Source organism: Lygodium microphyllum, chromosome 25 (assembly GCF_053477565.2).
Source record: "Lygodium microphyllum isolate KBCC chromosome 25, Lygodium_microphyllum_v1.1.10, whole genome shotgun sequence".
NCBI classification, from domain to species: Eukaryota; Viridiplantae; Streptophyta; class Polypodiopsida; order Schizaeales; family Lygodiaceae; genus Lygodium; species Lygodium microphyllum.
In genome coordinates, this window is record NC_141159.1 from 39,659,962 (window position 1) to 39,675,452 (window position 15,491).

The window sequence follows — 15,491 nt, forward strand, 5'->3', positions numbered from 1 at the left end:
CATGCAACTCGAGCATGAGATCCAAAGAGACACACACGCAATGGAACCTTTGGTTTGACACCAACACAACCTACAAGAGACACACTCCTTGTGCCAGACTATCTTTGCAAATGGCTTTACTCTCTACCTTGTGTATCAGCATCTTGCATATAGCAAAGATGGTGCTGATGTTACAAGGCATATTCATGGTTCATCTTACCTCAGTAGATGCGACACAGTGCTTGTCAACAAGTCCTCGGTTGTAGCTGCATAGGGGGGGTTATGTATACGGTTCTTTAGTATAGCGGTTTCTTCTCCTATGGGTCTTATTAAATGTTCCCTTGACACCCATGTGATTCCCTTTTCCCACATTTGTAGTCAAGTACTCTTAGCTGGTGGACTTCAGTTGACTCTTTGGCACAGTGCTCCGTGTTTCATTTATAGATGTAGTGACCAGAGCAAGAGTGCTAAAGGTACAAGTAGTAGTGGCAAACATTTAGAAAACACCCAAAGTATTGGAGATTGAAGCTGGTAAATCTCTCATCAGTCAGCAGATTATTGTCATAGGGTAGTTTGAGCAGTGTCATAGATACCCCAAGAGGTCCCACCTTGAAGCAGGTAGGCCATTGGTCAATGGGTGCTCATCAGCTGCCCAATAACCTATTCAAGGCTATAGAGGTGATGGTTATCTTCCCTTGGGAGCTCGAAGGATTTTCCTTGAACATTTCTTTCTTCATTTTAAAAGGAAAAGGTTTTTGTGCCCATTTGGGAAGAGATGATTGGCTCATAAATCACAAGACAGAGATTGTGTATACAACCACCTACAAGAGTATCGATGATGAGTAAGGGTGAATAGGTATGTAGGTGATTGAACCGTAGATGGAGACTACTCTGGATCCAAAGGGACCAAGGTGCTCATGGTGCTTTGCGAATTGAGACGCATTGAAAAATGCTATGCAATGCAAATGAGGAATGCCCATGTAGCAAGTATCCCTTGGACAGTATCCTTCATGGAGAAATTGCTCACTAGCCCAAGCACCCTTTTATAAAGATGATGTGAAGATCATGCCATGCAAAGGGGAGATGCAAAGGGAAGGGATGTCGTGTCGAAGACAAGAAGACAATGATGAGACCTTAAAGTATGAAGTGAACGGTAAAAACCCCCTCTCAACTATGAATGTCAATATTGAAGGAGAAGAATCATGATTTTGGTCTTTGCGTAATGGTAAGAACCATGTGGAGAAAGAAGAAGAAGAAGCACCCTAGTTGGAAGAGCTAGGGAGAAGTAGCCCTCGTGATAGCAGCTAGAGATGCTTGAAGATTTGCCTGGAGAGATGAAGTCTCCATGCCAACAGAGGAACAAGGCTATAAGGTAGATGAAAGCACAAATGGAATGACTAACAACCCTTGTCTTCAGTCTGATAAGGACTGGTGCAAACTTGTTGTGTGAGTCCTTAACTGAAGTACAAAACTTAACATATAAACGAGAACTTGCGTACTAGTGCTTCACATTGAGATGCTTTGGTGAACACAGGTAACATGCAACTGAATATAAAAAATGAACGAGTAATAGAGTAAATGAATGCGTGCGCAATGGAAGATAAATGAGAATCTTAAAGGTAAGTAGCCTAAATGACAAGTAGCCTATTGGTCCAACTCAATAGCCTAAGGAGCTAAGGGTAGAAGTAATATGAAACTAGCCTAAGGATGTACTAGCTTGGGGTGTTTTCTAAGGAACTTGCACATCCCATCAATAGGTTGTTGCCAAGGAAAATTGTGGTGAAGTGAAGAAATGGATTGGACCGTGGCCACATCAAGAGCCCTTGTAAGAGTGGCTAAATGAGCATGTGGTGTGAAATTTAATGTATCATGGACACAAGATCAATCATCCCCTTTAGGTGTCCTAAAAGGTGTGGCTTGAGAGGGCTATCCATATGGCACATATCCAATGGTGTGCCATTGAGGTGGGTGGATACTAGGAGGAATAGGAGCTGTAGGTGCAGGTGCTGGAGTACCCCCTCTTAGTTGTCTAGGCAGAGTATTGTTTGTGGGTAGAGTCACTGTGTGCTATAGAAGATAATGAGGGTTGTTACAATGATCCTTATCTATGACCGGAGTGTTGATAGTGAGTGTAGAACCTATTCTGTTCAAGGAGTTGTGGCCAAATAGGTCTTAATTCATTGTTTCCGTCTAAAGAAGGGGTGTTATCCTCCTTAGGATTTGCCTTTTCTTGAGAGTTTTTTTGCCAAAACCCGTGTATCAACTTGATGTTTGTTGTAGCATTGCAAGCCAGATATGATCAGGTTGGGCCAATCAAGGGTTTGACGTAGCTAGGATTAACTACTAGGTCTCAAAAACCTTGAGACTCAAGCACTTGTTGCATCAGATATAATCAAGTTGGGCCAATTGAGGGTTTGACATAGCTAGGATTAACTACTAGGTCTCAAAGATCTTGAGACTTGAGCACTTGTTGCATGAGGTTTGAGTAAGTTATGAAATTTGGCCAATTAAAACAACTTGTCCTGTTTGTTGACAATAATGCTGGCCATTGCAAGTTATTGCTCAATGGTGTGTAGGGTGAATAGGTCGAAGATTGGTGCACTTAAGGGTTTGTGCCAAAATACCCACCATGCATTGGAGATGTGTCACAGGGACATTTTTCAATGCTTAGCTTTGAAATTATTAAATTGTGCAGATGTGAGGTGCACATGTGAAGTGCAAGTCACTTAAGGCATGGTGACATGTCCAAAATCAAAGTTATGCATTGGGGGACATTGGCAAATGTTGTGATAAGTTATTCTAAATAGGTTCTTGTGGGTCTTGGTGTCAGTTTTGGCTTAGGGCATGAAATGACCCCTAGAAATGACTTCATTTAGGCTAGTTAAAAATTAAACATCTAATGTTAGACTAAGGCAAAGTGAAAGTATAAAGAAGTTTAAATTTCAAAGAGCCTAGCACATTAAATGTGGATGGGCGCAGGCCAATTAATGGGCAAGGGTGAGAGAATCCTTAATTTTCTACCAATTATTAATAGCTGAAAGTCTAGTCTAGAGGCTGAGTTTCACTTTAGAAGTTGTGCCACTTGGCAGCCAAGGAGAGAACTTTCCATGTAAACTGAGGGAAGGCTGATTGGGGGCTGGTGGAGGCTGTGGTTGGCCATTCTGAAGGTGGATAGCAGCTGGAGAGAGGAAATCAGCCATCAAGGAGTAGCTAGGGATTAAGCGACTGCTGTATAGAGGTTTTCCAACCAGTGCAGACCAGATTTGCAGCAGGCGATAGCTCCTGGATGTGCCCAGACTATTGACAGCAGCATCAATAATGTCTAGCAGGCAACCTGATTCAGGGCTGCAAATCAGATGAATGTTGGTATAGGCCATGGATAGCAAGCCACAGTAGATTTGGACACTTTCGGATGACAAGATTCAGACTTTTCTCTCTCCTCAGTCATCTCTCATCTTCCCTGAGAATCTCTCAGCCATTCTCAGAATTTCTTAGCATTAGAAGGTGGGCAGCATAGCATTTTTCTATGAAACCCTAATTTACAAGTATTCATGGAATTTGTGCCCAAATTGTAGCCAAATCAAGGGGAAAATTGATTTCTAATGCTGCTGGTCATTTGTGAAAGCCCACCGTGCTGAAAACTTGTAGAGAGAGGATTAGCCAATATCTCTTTGTACCACAAGGAATACAAGCTAAAGAAATACTACAAGGGGTGCTAATTGTTGGGGCCGATCAGGTGTTGGTTGTCCAAGATTTATTGGGTAGTAATTATTTTCAGATTTGTGAATTTTATGCTTGCTGTAAATTGTGATTAATCAGGTCATTTACCACCTTATCTGAGAAGGAACGCTAGTTTCATGGTTTCATTTCCGGGATACATAAACTCCTTTGAGTAGCTGGGCTTAAGGCACTTGTGTGCAAGCTGGTGAATTTGCATTTTGTTGAGTTTGTGATCAGCTGAGTGAAAATCAGCAAGCATGTCATCATACTTTAGTGAAATGGGTTCAAGCAATGGTGATACATCACAATCTTAAGGATCACAGAGCATTGGTAGAAATGCAGTGCCCGATCTTGGCATGGTCATGCAGCATGGGCAGCATGGTGGCATTTTTTAATAACATTGATACCTTCATACTGAGGTAGGCCTTTGCAGTCATAATACCATTTGTGTAAAGAGCCTTCTACGTAAGGAAATCTTCAAAGGCCTGCACTTCAGCCTTTTCTTGTGCTTGCCTAGCTTGAAAGTTTTGGATTGGCTTTCAACTCGTATCTTTGTTCTTTTCATAATTAGAAAAGCATACATATATAGAATCTCAGGAGTATTCCTATTGCTGGCCACAATTCTCCTCTTTGCCTCTTGACATGGTGAATCTTGATCAAAATGTTGAGCCCAAAGATCTTGTCACCCCAAAAAAGTTCTTACAAGGAAGAAGTCCTTGCTTTGATAGCAATGTAAATGTTAGGAAGAAACATAATGATGACAATACTTTGAACTATCCAAGTCGATCAATTATCACCATGAAATTTAAAAGATAGAGAGAGTGAAAGAGAGAAATATAGAGAGAAAAAGAAAGAAGTCTTTTGATGCCAAAATCATCCTATGGGACGAAACCACACTAGACATCAAAGTGTGATGTGCTAAAAGATAATGAGTGATATATTGTGCAAAGAAGCTAATGCGATGTACAAGACAAGGCAATGCCCATTTAGGGATATGACAGAAGGATGATGGAGCGGATATATGAAGCAGTACATGTGGAGTTGTGTGATCCCTTAGTTCTGTCGGGTGCTGCTCGTGTTTTTGGTGACCTCCCTCATCTATTTGATGTGGCCTTAGCGTCTCGTATCCTTGCACCTGCAGTTGGTGTGCCACTTTGATCTCCTCAACTCTTTGGACTGTCACTCCTCTTTATGCAAGTGCTATGTGTGTGGTCTGTCTGGAAGAAATCAGCGAGCTGTGATTTTCATTTCCCTCTCTGCAAAGTGCATGTGGAGCCTTTGAATCTCAACCAAGAATTGCCCCAAGCTACATTGGTCTAGGGACTCCATGACTAGTTTGAGAGAGGTGTTCCCCCTAAATACTGTGGGGTGCCTAGCTCATTATTGTACTGTAGGCTCTGCATTTGCAAATGTAGTGCTCCTCTCTCTCCACCTACTTCTGGCATGCTTGAAGATCAGTCAGCGTTGGGGATGTGGGCTGCTCTCCTAGTCTTTGTCTTGAACTGATGAGAGGAGACCTTGAGCTGGTCAATGGCTACCTGCATCTTATGTGGTATGTATACATCTAGGTATCCAAGTCTCTCAATGAAGCCGTTTGTTGTAGTCCTCATAAAGTGGTCCTTGTAGTATGATATCTTCGGGGGAAGGGGCTGCTGGGTTGAGATCCATGTATGTCGCATGACCAAGTTCCTTGCAGTGTGAAAAAGGCGTATGAAGGGGGAGTTAGGGTGATACTTAAAGTAGGGGAGGTGGTCCATGTTGATCCTGTTTCTTTCCAGTCATGTGGTTGATCTAACTTTCTATAGAGTCCTAAAAATGCAACTAGCACAAGTTTTCTCACTTCTAGTCTGCTTTTTTAACTCAAGTATTATGAGAAGAGAGCAAATTGGAACAGCTTCCGCTGTGGCAAGCCCAAGTATTGTCGTTTTACCTTACTTATTACCCACTTATAAAGTCATTATTAAGGTTCCTGTTGTACTCTGATCTCCTTCATTGCCAAATTCTACATGTGCATGCTCAGAGGCTTAAAATATGCAACCATGGTTTGACTGGAATCGGTTATTGGTTGAAGTTCGTTATTGAGTAATGCCTTTTTATCATCCACAATTATTTCTATATTTTCTAATACTGGATGCTGTATGCCAACATAATAGGGTGAGGAAGCACATCATCAGAGAGGATATTTGAGCAATGTTTGTGTTGCAAAAGAGCTGCAAAGGAGGGGGATAGGCTCAACTCTGATCATGCACACCAAAGAGCTTGCATGGCTACGAGGTAAGTAAACTGATCACTCATCCTACATGTATACAGATTGTTTACCTTTATGTCTTGCTGTTTGAGACTCATCTGTGTAACAACAGAGTGTTTTTTAGGTGAAACAATCCTCCAGATAGTAGCCCTGGGTTATCCTCAGTAATGTACCAGCATAAAATACTCTGTAGATAAATCAAATGTTGTAGATAGTAGTTCTAGATCACTCTCTTCTAGGATCTGCATTAGTGAAAGGCAGATGCAAGTGTAGCACAGAGAGCATTATCCATCAGGTAATGATTTTTAAGCCTCTACTCGACTCCCTGTAACCTGTTGCTGGCGCAATCATACTTTGCTATATGGGCTATGTGGCAAGCCTTATACATGTTGACTAAAAGGTTGATGCCCTATCATGCAAATGTTCTCTGCTACCTGTCCTTAAACTTGACATTTCTCTTGACAGTTTCCTCTTGTATCTGTATGTGAATTTAGCCTTCCATGCTCCATGTATTGTCTGTATGTGTACCTCTTGCAGTCCGGTTGATATAATCTTAATATTGCTCCAAATCATGTCATGTAGCCTTGCTCTTTTCCTTGCTCTGGTGGACTCCATCTATTGCCTCACCCACAATATCACAGACATGCGTGCACACATCCCCACCCACCCATATATAGACTTCATTCTTAAGGTCTTTCTCTCACATGCACTCATAAGATGCGCTAACTGCTTTTGCACATGAGCATATTCTTATTCGCCCTTATAAAGCTACTCTTGTCAAAAGAGGAAACCACAATTGAGCCATTTTTGTTTTGGGAAACGACGAGCTGTTTTCGATTCATTGCATGACATTGGGATAACAAAGTGGTGGAGGATTCTGAGGACTGAAATAATGGAAGGAAATCTAGAGCGTTCATGCTAAGGGCAGTGACAATACACTGTTTAATTTGGTGTTTGTCTATGAAGTGTATCCATGGCATTTGTGTTTTGTCTTGAATTTCTATTCTCACTCATTTTAGTTGTCTGCTTCATTATCACTAGCTCAAGCATGACAGTGGTGGAGCAGGCCTTCAATTAGATTTTCGAATTCGTTAAATTTTAGCTTTTGTTATGCACATTGTTATCTTCTTTTCAAATAAATCAATACTAGGATTGCAGTGCTTTGCTAATCTCTATGTATTGATATAGCATAAATAATTTTTGTTTTTTGAAAAAAATTACCTTGTATAAGGAGGCATGTGAATAATTATAAGGTTCTTGTGATCTGTAATAATTATTTCAGGCAAAAATAAAGTGATACATACCCAAAAATATAATGACATCTTGAATAGTACTGTATAAAAGTTTTCTTCTTTGAGTGCTAAGTTAGGAATGAGTTTTTTGAATTGGGATTTCAGAAGGACCAAATAATGATTGCCTATGAGAAATATACTGCATGTTCTCCTTAATTTATAAGAACCCGTATGTCACAACTTGTAGATAATTATTTTTGTGTTAGTAGTAGGGAATGGGTGTGGAAGAGTATGGAATGCGACTTTACTTGCCCAGCAGGCCATTGGATCAAGAAGTTTTAACTCCATATAAAATGTAGTAATGTTGTGAGTCTCTGAGATGTGTGGTGTTTCATCCAGACTCCAAATGATTGGCCTAAGGTGTTATAACTCCAAATGATTGGATCAAGAAGTTTTAACTCCATATAAAATGTAGCAACGTTGTGAGTCTCTGAGATGTGTGGTGTTTCATCCAGACTCCAAATGATTGGCCTAAGGTGTTATAACTCCAAATGATTGGATCAAGAAGTTTTAACTCCATATAAAATGTAGCAATGTTGTGAGTCTCTGAGATGTGTGGTGTTTCATCCAGACTCCAAATGATTGGCCTAAGGTGTTATAACTCCAAATGATTGGATCAAGAAGTTTTAACTCCATATAAAATGTAGCAACGTTGTGAGTCTCTGAGATGTGTGGTGTTTCATCCAGACTCCAAATGATTGGCCTAAGGTGCTATAAGCATTTTGCATTGTTGTCCCTTTAGTATGAGGCAAATAGATGTATTCCTATGCCATGACTTTTAGGTACAGAGGTTTGTATTAGGATCAGGGAAGTGGAGACTGAAAGAATCTAACATAAAATATTAAATATTGGGTTGGCAGTACATTAACTCCATCCAAAATAATAATGATGTTTTGAGTCTCTGGGATATATGGTACTCCAAATGCTTAAGGGCCTAATAATGCTACCTGTTATTGTCTCCGTAGCTCATCATCAATTAAATTTTTTTAATGTTATGACATTCAAGGACTCGTGTATTAGGAGTAGGGAATTATGAGGGGAAACAGACAAGTACCAGTTCTGATACCGGGGTAATCAGTGATACTATTATGATCCAGGACAAGGCATATGCTTGTTGTATCAACAATGAGTTGCAATTGAAGAAAAGAAAGAGTAAACAGAGTGTGGCTCTGCTATAATATTGCTGGTAGTGCCAAAACTCGGGTACAATAATAAAGGAGAGTGTTACAATATTAGGGTATCATCCTAATTTGTAGTACTACAGAAAAATGTGATTATATTATGTAACAGTAAACAAGGGTTGGAGCTGCATCACGAATTAGAATTTTCAGTACAAATGGAATTTATATGCAGAACTGGAAAGGGAATTCTAAGATGATTCATTATGAACTATCAAGAATCACTTTCTATGCGACGGAAGTGTCAAAATGTGCTCCAATGTTGAGATCTTGAGCAACAAAGGAGATCTCAGCCCTAGAATTGAGATAAATCAGTTCAACAGAGAAAGGAAAAAAGCACCATAGAACATGTTGGAAATAGAGCTCCTGTGCTGTCAAGCTGATTTCTCATGCACAGGTGATCGATCCACTTGCTGCCCAACTCAAAAGCATGATGTATTGTTAATGTCTGTGGGTGGAGCTCACCAAATCTGCTACAAAATTGAATCAACAATGGCCAAACAAGGCGTGGCTGCTCCAAGAGAGAAACAAGAGCTGTAAAAGGTAAAAGGAGAGTTGTAAAGGGTAAGGTCAACCTTTCTCAACTGATAACCAATTGAATAACTCCATGAGGTGTCTCCAATGCCTTGGGTTGTCCTTTATACTGACAAACTTTCAATTATGTATCCCACTGCCTAAACTTTGTCCAAAGTTTAATTAATGAGACATTCATTCGTTTCAAGTTTTGGAGTTTATTCTTGGGTCCTTCTCTTGTACCATGTCCATATAGTGGGTGCATGTTTGCATGTGCATGTATATACTCTGCCTTAAGAGCGATGATAGGTAACACTTGTTACTGCTCTAAGAAATACTATGTAATTTGAAGGTAAGCTAGAAACTTATAATGGACCTTCGAGTGCATGTCACCTAATCTGAAATCATCTCTATATATACTGCCATGTGTCTTGTTGCTCCATAATACCACAATACTAGTGATGTAGTCTACCAATGAGGAAGCAACAAACTCTAGATAAAGAATTGATAATGAAGATTAAAATGGGTAACTTTGGCTAAGTATGCATGAACCGATGCATGAGCCACATCAATGACTCGATGAGCTTCTGCGCCATCCATCAACAAAATAGGTACATGTTGGGTCAATTTGGAAGTTAGATACATATGGAAAGTAGCCATGCAAGTATGCCAAAGTTTGTGAGCAACTCAATAATGTACCCTTTCCTGAGAAATGAAAATACATTTGATAGCCTGAAGAATTTGAAGCCTAAGGAAGAATCGCAGAAGCCCCAGATGTATCATCTCAAAACTCCTTGTTAATAACTCCCTGGTGTAAGCTATGTGCTCATTGAGTCCAAGTATTATCAAATCATTCACATACACATTATGTGTTCACTATGATTCCTTGTAGTGATCAAATTATCCATGCATATAGTTTTGCTTTAATGTATTTAAAATTGCAAGATGTTTTGGGACCGTTTTTATGGAATCTGATAAGGAGAAACATCACATTTTTCATTCAATCCCTGATTGTATTTCACAGGTATCAAACACTTGTACACACATGTTGCAGCAAACAATACGATAGCAGAAAACCTGTATAAGAAAAGTGGATTTACAGTAGAAACAGAAGAAAAGGCTTCTGACGCAAGGTTGATGGGTCGTGACCGGCGTCGATTATTACATATTGATCTGAGAGTGTCTAAGTAGGCTTAGTTCACCTCACTCGGTGCATTCTTAAACTACTGGATCTAGTTAACTGACTCTCATTCTCATAGTTACTGTTGAATATTTCCAGTAAGATTTCAGTTCTTTCTCATTTTGTCCATTTGTGCAACATTCTGTAACTATCATGCCATTCATAAGATTTTATTGATGTAAATTTGGAAAATCCCTTGCTGGATTCCTTTATAATAAAGGATTTTGAGGGCCACAAGATCAGAATTGCAAGTATGCTGTGTGTAACTTGTCTTTGGCAGAATTCTTCTTTGTATTTGTAATGGGAATGCTAGAGATTGTAGGATCATTGTGGAACCATCACCATAGCTCAGTAGCCTCAAGATGATTGTTCATTTATAAATTGTAATATTTGAATAAGGACTTCAAAAACCAAATCGGAGAAAGGTTCCATGTGCCCAATTTGCAAGAAAATAGAACCCAAATGCAAAACAATGAGAACAATTCGTTGTAGCTTTTTCAAGTGGCAACTTATCACCCGAATTAAGCATGGCATGTTAAATGGGTTCATTGGTTCAAATATTTCTATCACATCTACACAATAGCTATGCTTGCTGTAAGCAATCTCGTTCCTATGCTTGCCTCTACAAGGGTATCCTACTTTGACATAAAGAATACACGGGTGTTAATATTTGTTCATTTCACATAGATATCAATAGGATATTTAACTAAAATATGGAGCAAGCAAATGTGAGTTATATCCTAACATAACATTAATGTAGCTAGTGTTTCTTGCATGCTTTGCATGCAAAAAATATTAGGATGCTTCGTGACAATTTCACCCTAAAATAGGAAGTTGTTGTGAAGTTCCTTCATGTGCGTAGCAACTTCGCTTCCTTCACTTCGTCACAATGCATTATAGTTTGGTTTCCTCACACGTGATATATATATATATATATATATACATATATATGTATACATATATATGTATATATGTATATATGTATGTATGTATATGTATGTATGTATGTATAATGCCAATGTGGCCCATGAGACAAAATCTAGAGTACATCCTTGCCCAATGTCATCTCATTAGTAAGTTAAAGATAACATTGAAATACGTAAGTAGCCGATGAAACAATGTTAAGAATACTTATCCGATGGGACTATGCTAGAGTAGAACCATGTCTAGTGTTGTCCCATTGATAGAATGAAAAGAAAAAAAGAACCTAATTCGATGGAACTATTCACAGAAATTGTGGTGGAGACTATAGGTTGTAGTTGATCTCAAGAGTTGCACATGATCTTACCCATGATGTGGTCCTCGATTGCTCTACTAGTATGTATGGTGGTGAGTCTTTGGTGTCTTTTAATAATGGCTCTAATTCGGCTATGGTGTGGTCTCTTGGGATGCGGTCCTAGTCGATGGAATCGTGCTCAATGAAGTGAAATGGCTCTATCCAATGTGGCTCCATGGCGTGGAATGGGAGGTTTTTGACATGGTGGCTATCTTTGCAACACTAGTAGTCCAGGAAAAATGTGTCACTGGTCTCTATGTGGGGCCCTTTGGGTGAGTTGGCCTCATCTTGTAGTAGTGTTGTCGAGCACTGTTAGATCTCTTGGAGGAAAAGACTTAGGTATTTGTGGTCCTTGTACTCCATGACATGATGAAGAGATCCAAAACCATCACAAAAGAGGGAGTGGTGCCATCCTTGTATGTCATAATACATTTAATATTTGCATATTAGTGCTACTCTATTTCAGGCTCCTGGCCACAAAGCTGGCAAGTTCTATTCTTTGTTAGAGTATCTATCCATCTATCCGTCTCCATCTATAGCCTATGAGGTGTGAATTTGTCCAATAGCAACCATATGCTATAGGAGAGATGGGTTTTCATGTATGCTGACTGAATAGTGAATCCATCATGAGTGACACACAAGAAGTGACTCCAATAGAACTCCATCCCGGCCTGAGAGGGAGTGGTGGATGGGCCCATGCCCATATTATCCTCAATCCTCCATATATTTTTCCTTATTACCCGGTTCAGCTTTGATCAGTCGAGAGAAAGTGTAGGGTAGTGAAGGTTGTAGTCAAAAGGTGGAAGGTGGTCAATATCCAAACAGTGTAGACTCATCCAAATAGTCGTATGTGAAAACCAACAATTATTCTCGTCCTCCGCTACTAGTTGTCTAGATGTAGTATCAATGTAGAGTATCTATGACATGGAAGCTCCCATAATTTGTGCCAAAAGGTCATTGCCCTTAAGAGTGCCTCCATGACTCTAGGTGTTGTCCCCAACTCTGCTTTGACAATGGGATGTGGAGTGGAGGACTTACTCCTAATCATTCGTGCTATAATCATGATCAATGGCCTTTCCATGCTATCCTAGCTATCATAATAATCTCTCTATCCGCTCTTATTAATGAGTGGGCTAAGACACCTATGATATAAGCTACAGCTCCATACCTTTGCTCCATACAATAGTGTAGGTGTGACTAGAGTGTCAAACAACCATAGTTTGGTGTGAGGCTCTTGGAACTGTACATGAGCATATTGACTCTCAAGTGTCCCTAGTGCTGCATAACCTCGTGCTAGACATGCCTTTGATGCCCCTCAATGAAAATCATGGGTAAGAGAAGGTGATTGCCAAATAGGCATATTCCCTCACATGCTCCACAATGTCTTCCCTAAATGTGAATCAGTACATAGATCTAGTTAGCTATGTTGCTAAAATATTGAAGGGTATGGTTTTGGTCTATCCAAGGTTTACTATGAGGTCTCTGTCTCTACAAAAGACACACAAAGCATTTAGGTGGTGATGCAATCCCTTCGGTGAATCTTAAATGAGAACAATATCATTTGCATATAAAAATATCAGTATCAGCACCCTTGCTAAGGTGGCTTCGACTCCTCGGTTAATGCAATAAGATACTTCATCTACATATAAACCAAACAATGTTGGTGTAAGCGGGCATCCTTGTTTCACTCTTATGGTATTGTCGATCCTCTCTAATAGTCCCCTAGCTACTTGTACATGACATGTCACTGTCTCATTTAATATAAGCATGCCCTCTTAATACTCCAATGTCCTACATTTTGTGCATAATGCATGTATGAGGCACTGAATCAAAAGCTTTGCGAAAATATACAAAATAGCAATAAATCTTTTTGTCTTGAGCGTAGCCCTCCTCATAATGGCTATAAGTATGAGGATATGGTCCAGTGTGGTATATTTACATCTAAAGTCGGCTTGTCCTTATGCTCCCTTGCCTTGCACCTTAGCCTACTCACCAAGTTTATGCGCCAATATAGATCCATATTTTTTGGCCAAAATAAGGTTGATCATGATAGTCCTATAGTTGCTAGGGATCAATAGATCGCACTCTTAAAGAGAGTGTGTGCACACATGTGCGTACACATGTGTGGCATGTATGAGAGAGAGAGAGAGAGAGAGAGAGAGAGAGAGAGAGAGAGAGAGAGAGAGAGAGAGAGAGAGAGAGAGAGAGAGAGAGAGAGAGAGAGAGAGAGAGAGTGTGTGTGTGTGTGTGTATTAACGCCTCTAAAAGGCCAAGTTGGCCTATGAGAACAAAGCAATACATACAATGATGGTGTGTTTTTCATCTGGAAGAACGAGAAAAGATGAAAAAATGGCTATAAGACTGAAAAGTGAAATAGTGTCCTATAAAAAGAAAACATGTCGATGATCTAAAAGTAAAAGTAGAAAAAGGGCATTCTCCATCAATGAGATGTTTGTCCTCTAAGGAGATGTATCTTTGCATGGTTGAGGCATCTCGGTATCTATCTCCTAGGGTGCTCAATGATGGCTCTAATTTGTTTATGGTGTGGATGTGTGGGCCTTCGTTCAGGTGGACGTGGGTTCTTAGACCAACCAATTGAGTGCCTCTACTCTCCAAAAGGATCCCTACAGAAGATGAGGTCCAATGATAATACACCTATAGTGTGTCAGTAGTAGTGGTATGTGTCATACTTTGTTGTGTAGCAGTGAAAAAGTCAGTGGTCACTCTCTATCTATGTGAGCTAAGCTATGGGGGCCTCCTACTCCATAGAATAGCTGCTCTCCGCCTCTAGAGCCCCAAGATGAAGAAATCCAAGCATATTTGGTCCTCAAATTGCATGATTCATCTCAAGCGTCCAAAACCCTCTCGAAAGAGACAGTGGTATTTGTCTCGTATACCATAATATACCATGCATCGGCAAATGTAGTGTTCCTTTGTCTCTGGCTCTCTATCGCATAGTGGGCATATGCGTTCCTTTGTCTATATGCCCTCTCATTTGCCTATCTCAATCCTTAGGTGGTGGGATGAGGTGTGGACCTGACAAAGAACTGTGTGCATGCAGCTGTGTATCCTTAGATACCTGAAGGAAGTGGGTCTGGTAGTGTGCCATCCTTGTGCCATGGGGGGAGGGGGGTTCGATCCAAATCCTCTTCGTATCTAACCTCAGTAGGTTTGCTTTGATCACATGGTTTAGCTGTGGTAAGCTTAGGTTAAGTGTAGGGCAATGTAGGCTATAGTCAAAGGGGGGCAATTTGTCAATTTGCAGCCCATGTAAACTCATCCATGTACTCATTTGAGCATACCAACAATGTCTATCACTATTTGCTGCTAGCCATTTAGAAGAGACCATGGCTATTTGTGGGTATCTATCTTGGGGGAGCTCCCATAGTCTATGTATGAAAGTCACTACATGGACCAAGGCCTCAACTACCATGGGTGATACTCCCAACTCATCTCTGATAATCTCATGTGGGATTGAGCTCTTCGCTCGTATCATACATGAGATCATCATGGCCAATGGTGTTTCCATATGCTCCCATCCATCATAGTATTCTTCATGGTCTCCCAAAGTTTGTCTCCTTGTGTGGAAGAGACTTGGACCCCAAATAGTTGCATCATTTAGGAGAGTGGGTGTAACCAAGGTGTCAAAAAGAGAATGTAGCAAATGAGAGAGAGAGAGAGAGAGAGAGAGAGAGAGAGAGAGAGAGAGAGAGAGAGAGAGAGAGAGAGAGAGAGAGAGAGAGAGAGAGAGAGAGAGAGAGAGAGAGAGAGAGAGAGAGAGAGAGAGAGCGTGTGTGTGTGTGTGTGTGGAAAGGTAAGTATAAATAGAAAAATAATCCATTGGAGCATCCCAACTTGCCTTTTATCTTCTTGCCAAGCATAGATACACATCTAGGATCTTTCTCACTCTACATGCCAAAGGTAGTTGCTTCCACTATAGCATATTCATTCATTACAACCATATCATCAACTAGTTTTTGTATTCCACACTTTCCAAAGATAGAATTGAGTGGTAGTCATGTCTCACTAGATGGGTCTTCTCATCCCTAAAGAAAATTAAATTATTGTTCAATGTATCTTTATACATCTCACAATCCTTGCATTC

At 40.2% G+C, this 15,491-nt stretch overlaps 1 protein-coding gene across 1 annotated transcript in view; it reads left to right on the forward strand.

Annotated features, from left to right (window-relative positions):
* LOC148014113 (Acyl-CoA N-acyltransferases (NAT) superfamily protein) overlaps positions 1–10,355 on the forward strand; it is a 32,209-nt gene extending 21,854 nt beyond the window's left edge. The window contains exons 3-4 of the mRNA XM_087666271.1: positions 5,853–5,973; positions 9,955–10,355. Coding sequence (XP_087522397.1) covers positions 5,853–5,973; positions 9,955–10,121 — 288 coding nt within the window. The 3' untranslated portion in view covers positions 10,122–10,355. The remainder of the gene's footprint in view (positions 1–5,852; positions 5,974–9,954) is intronic.
* The last annotated feature ends 5,136 nt before the right edge of the window (positions 10,356–15,491 follow it).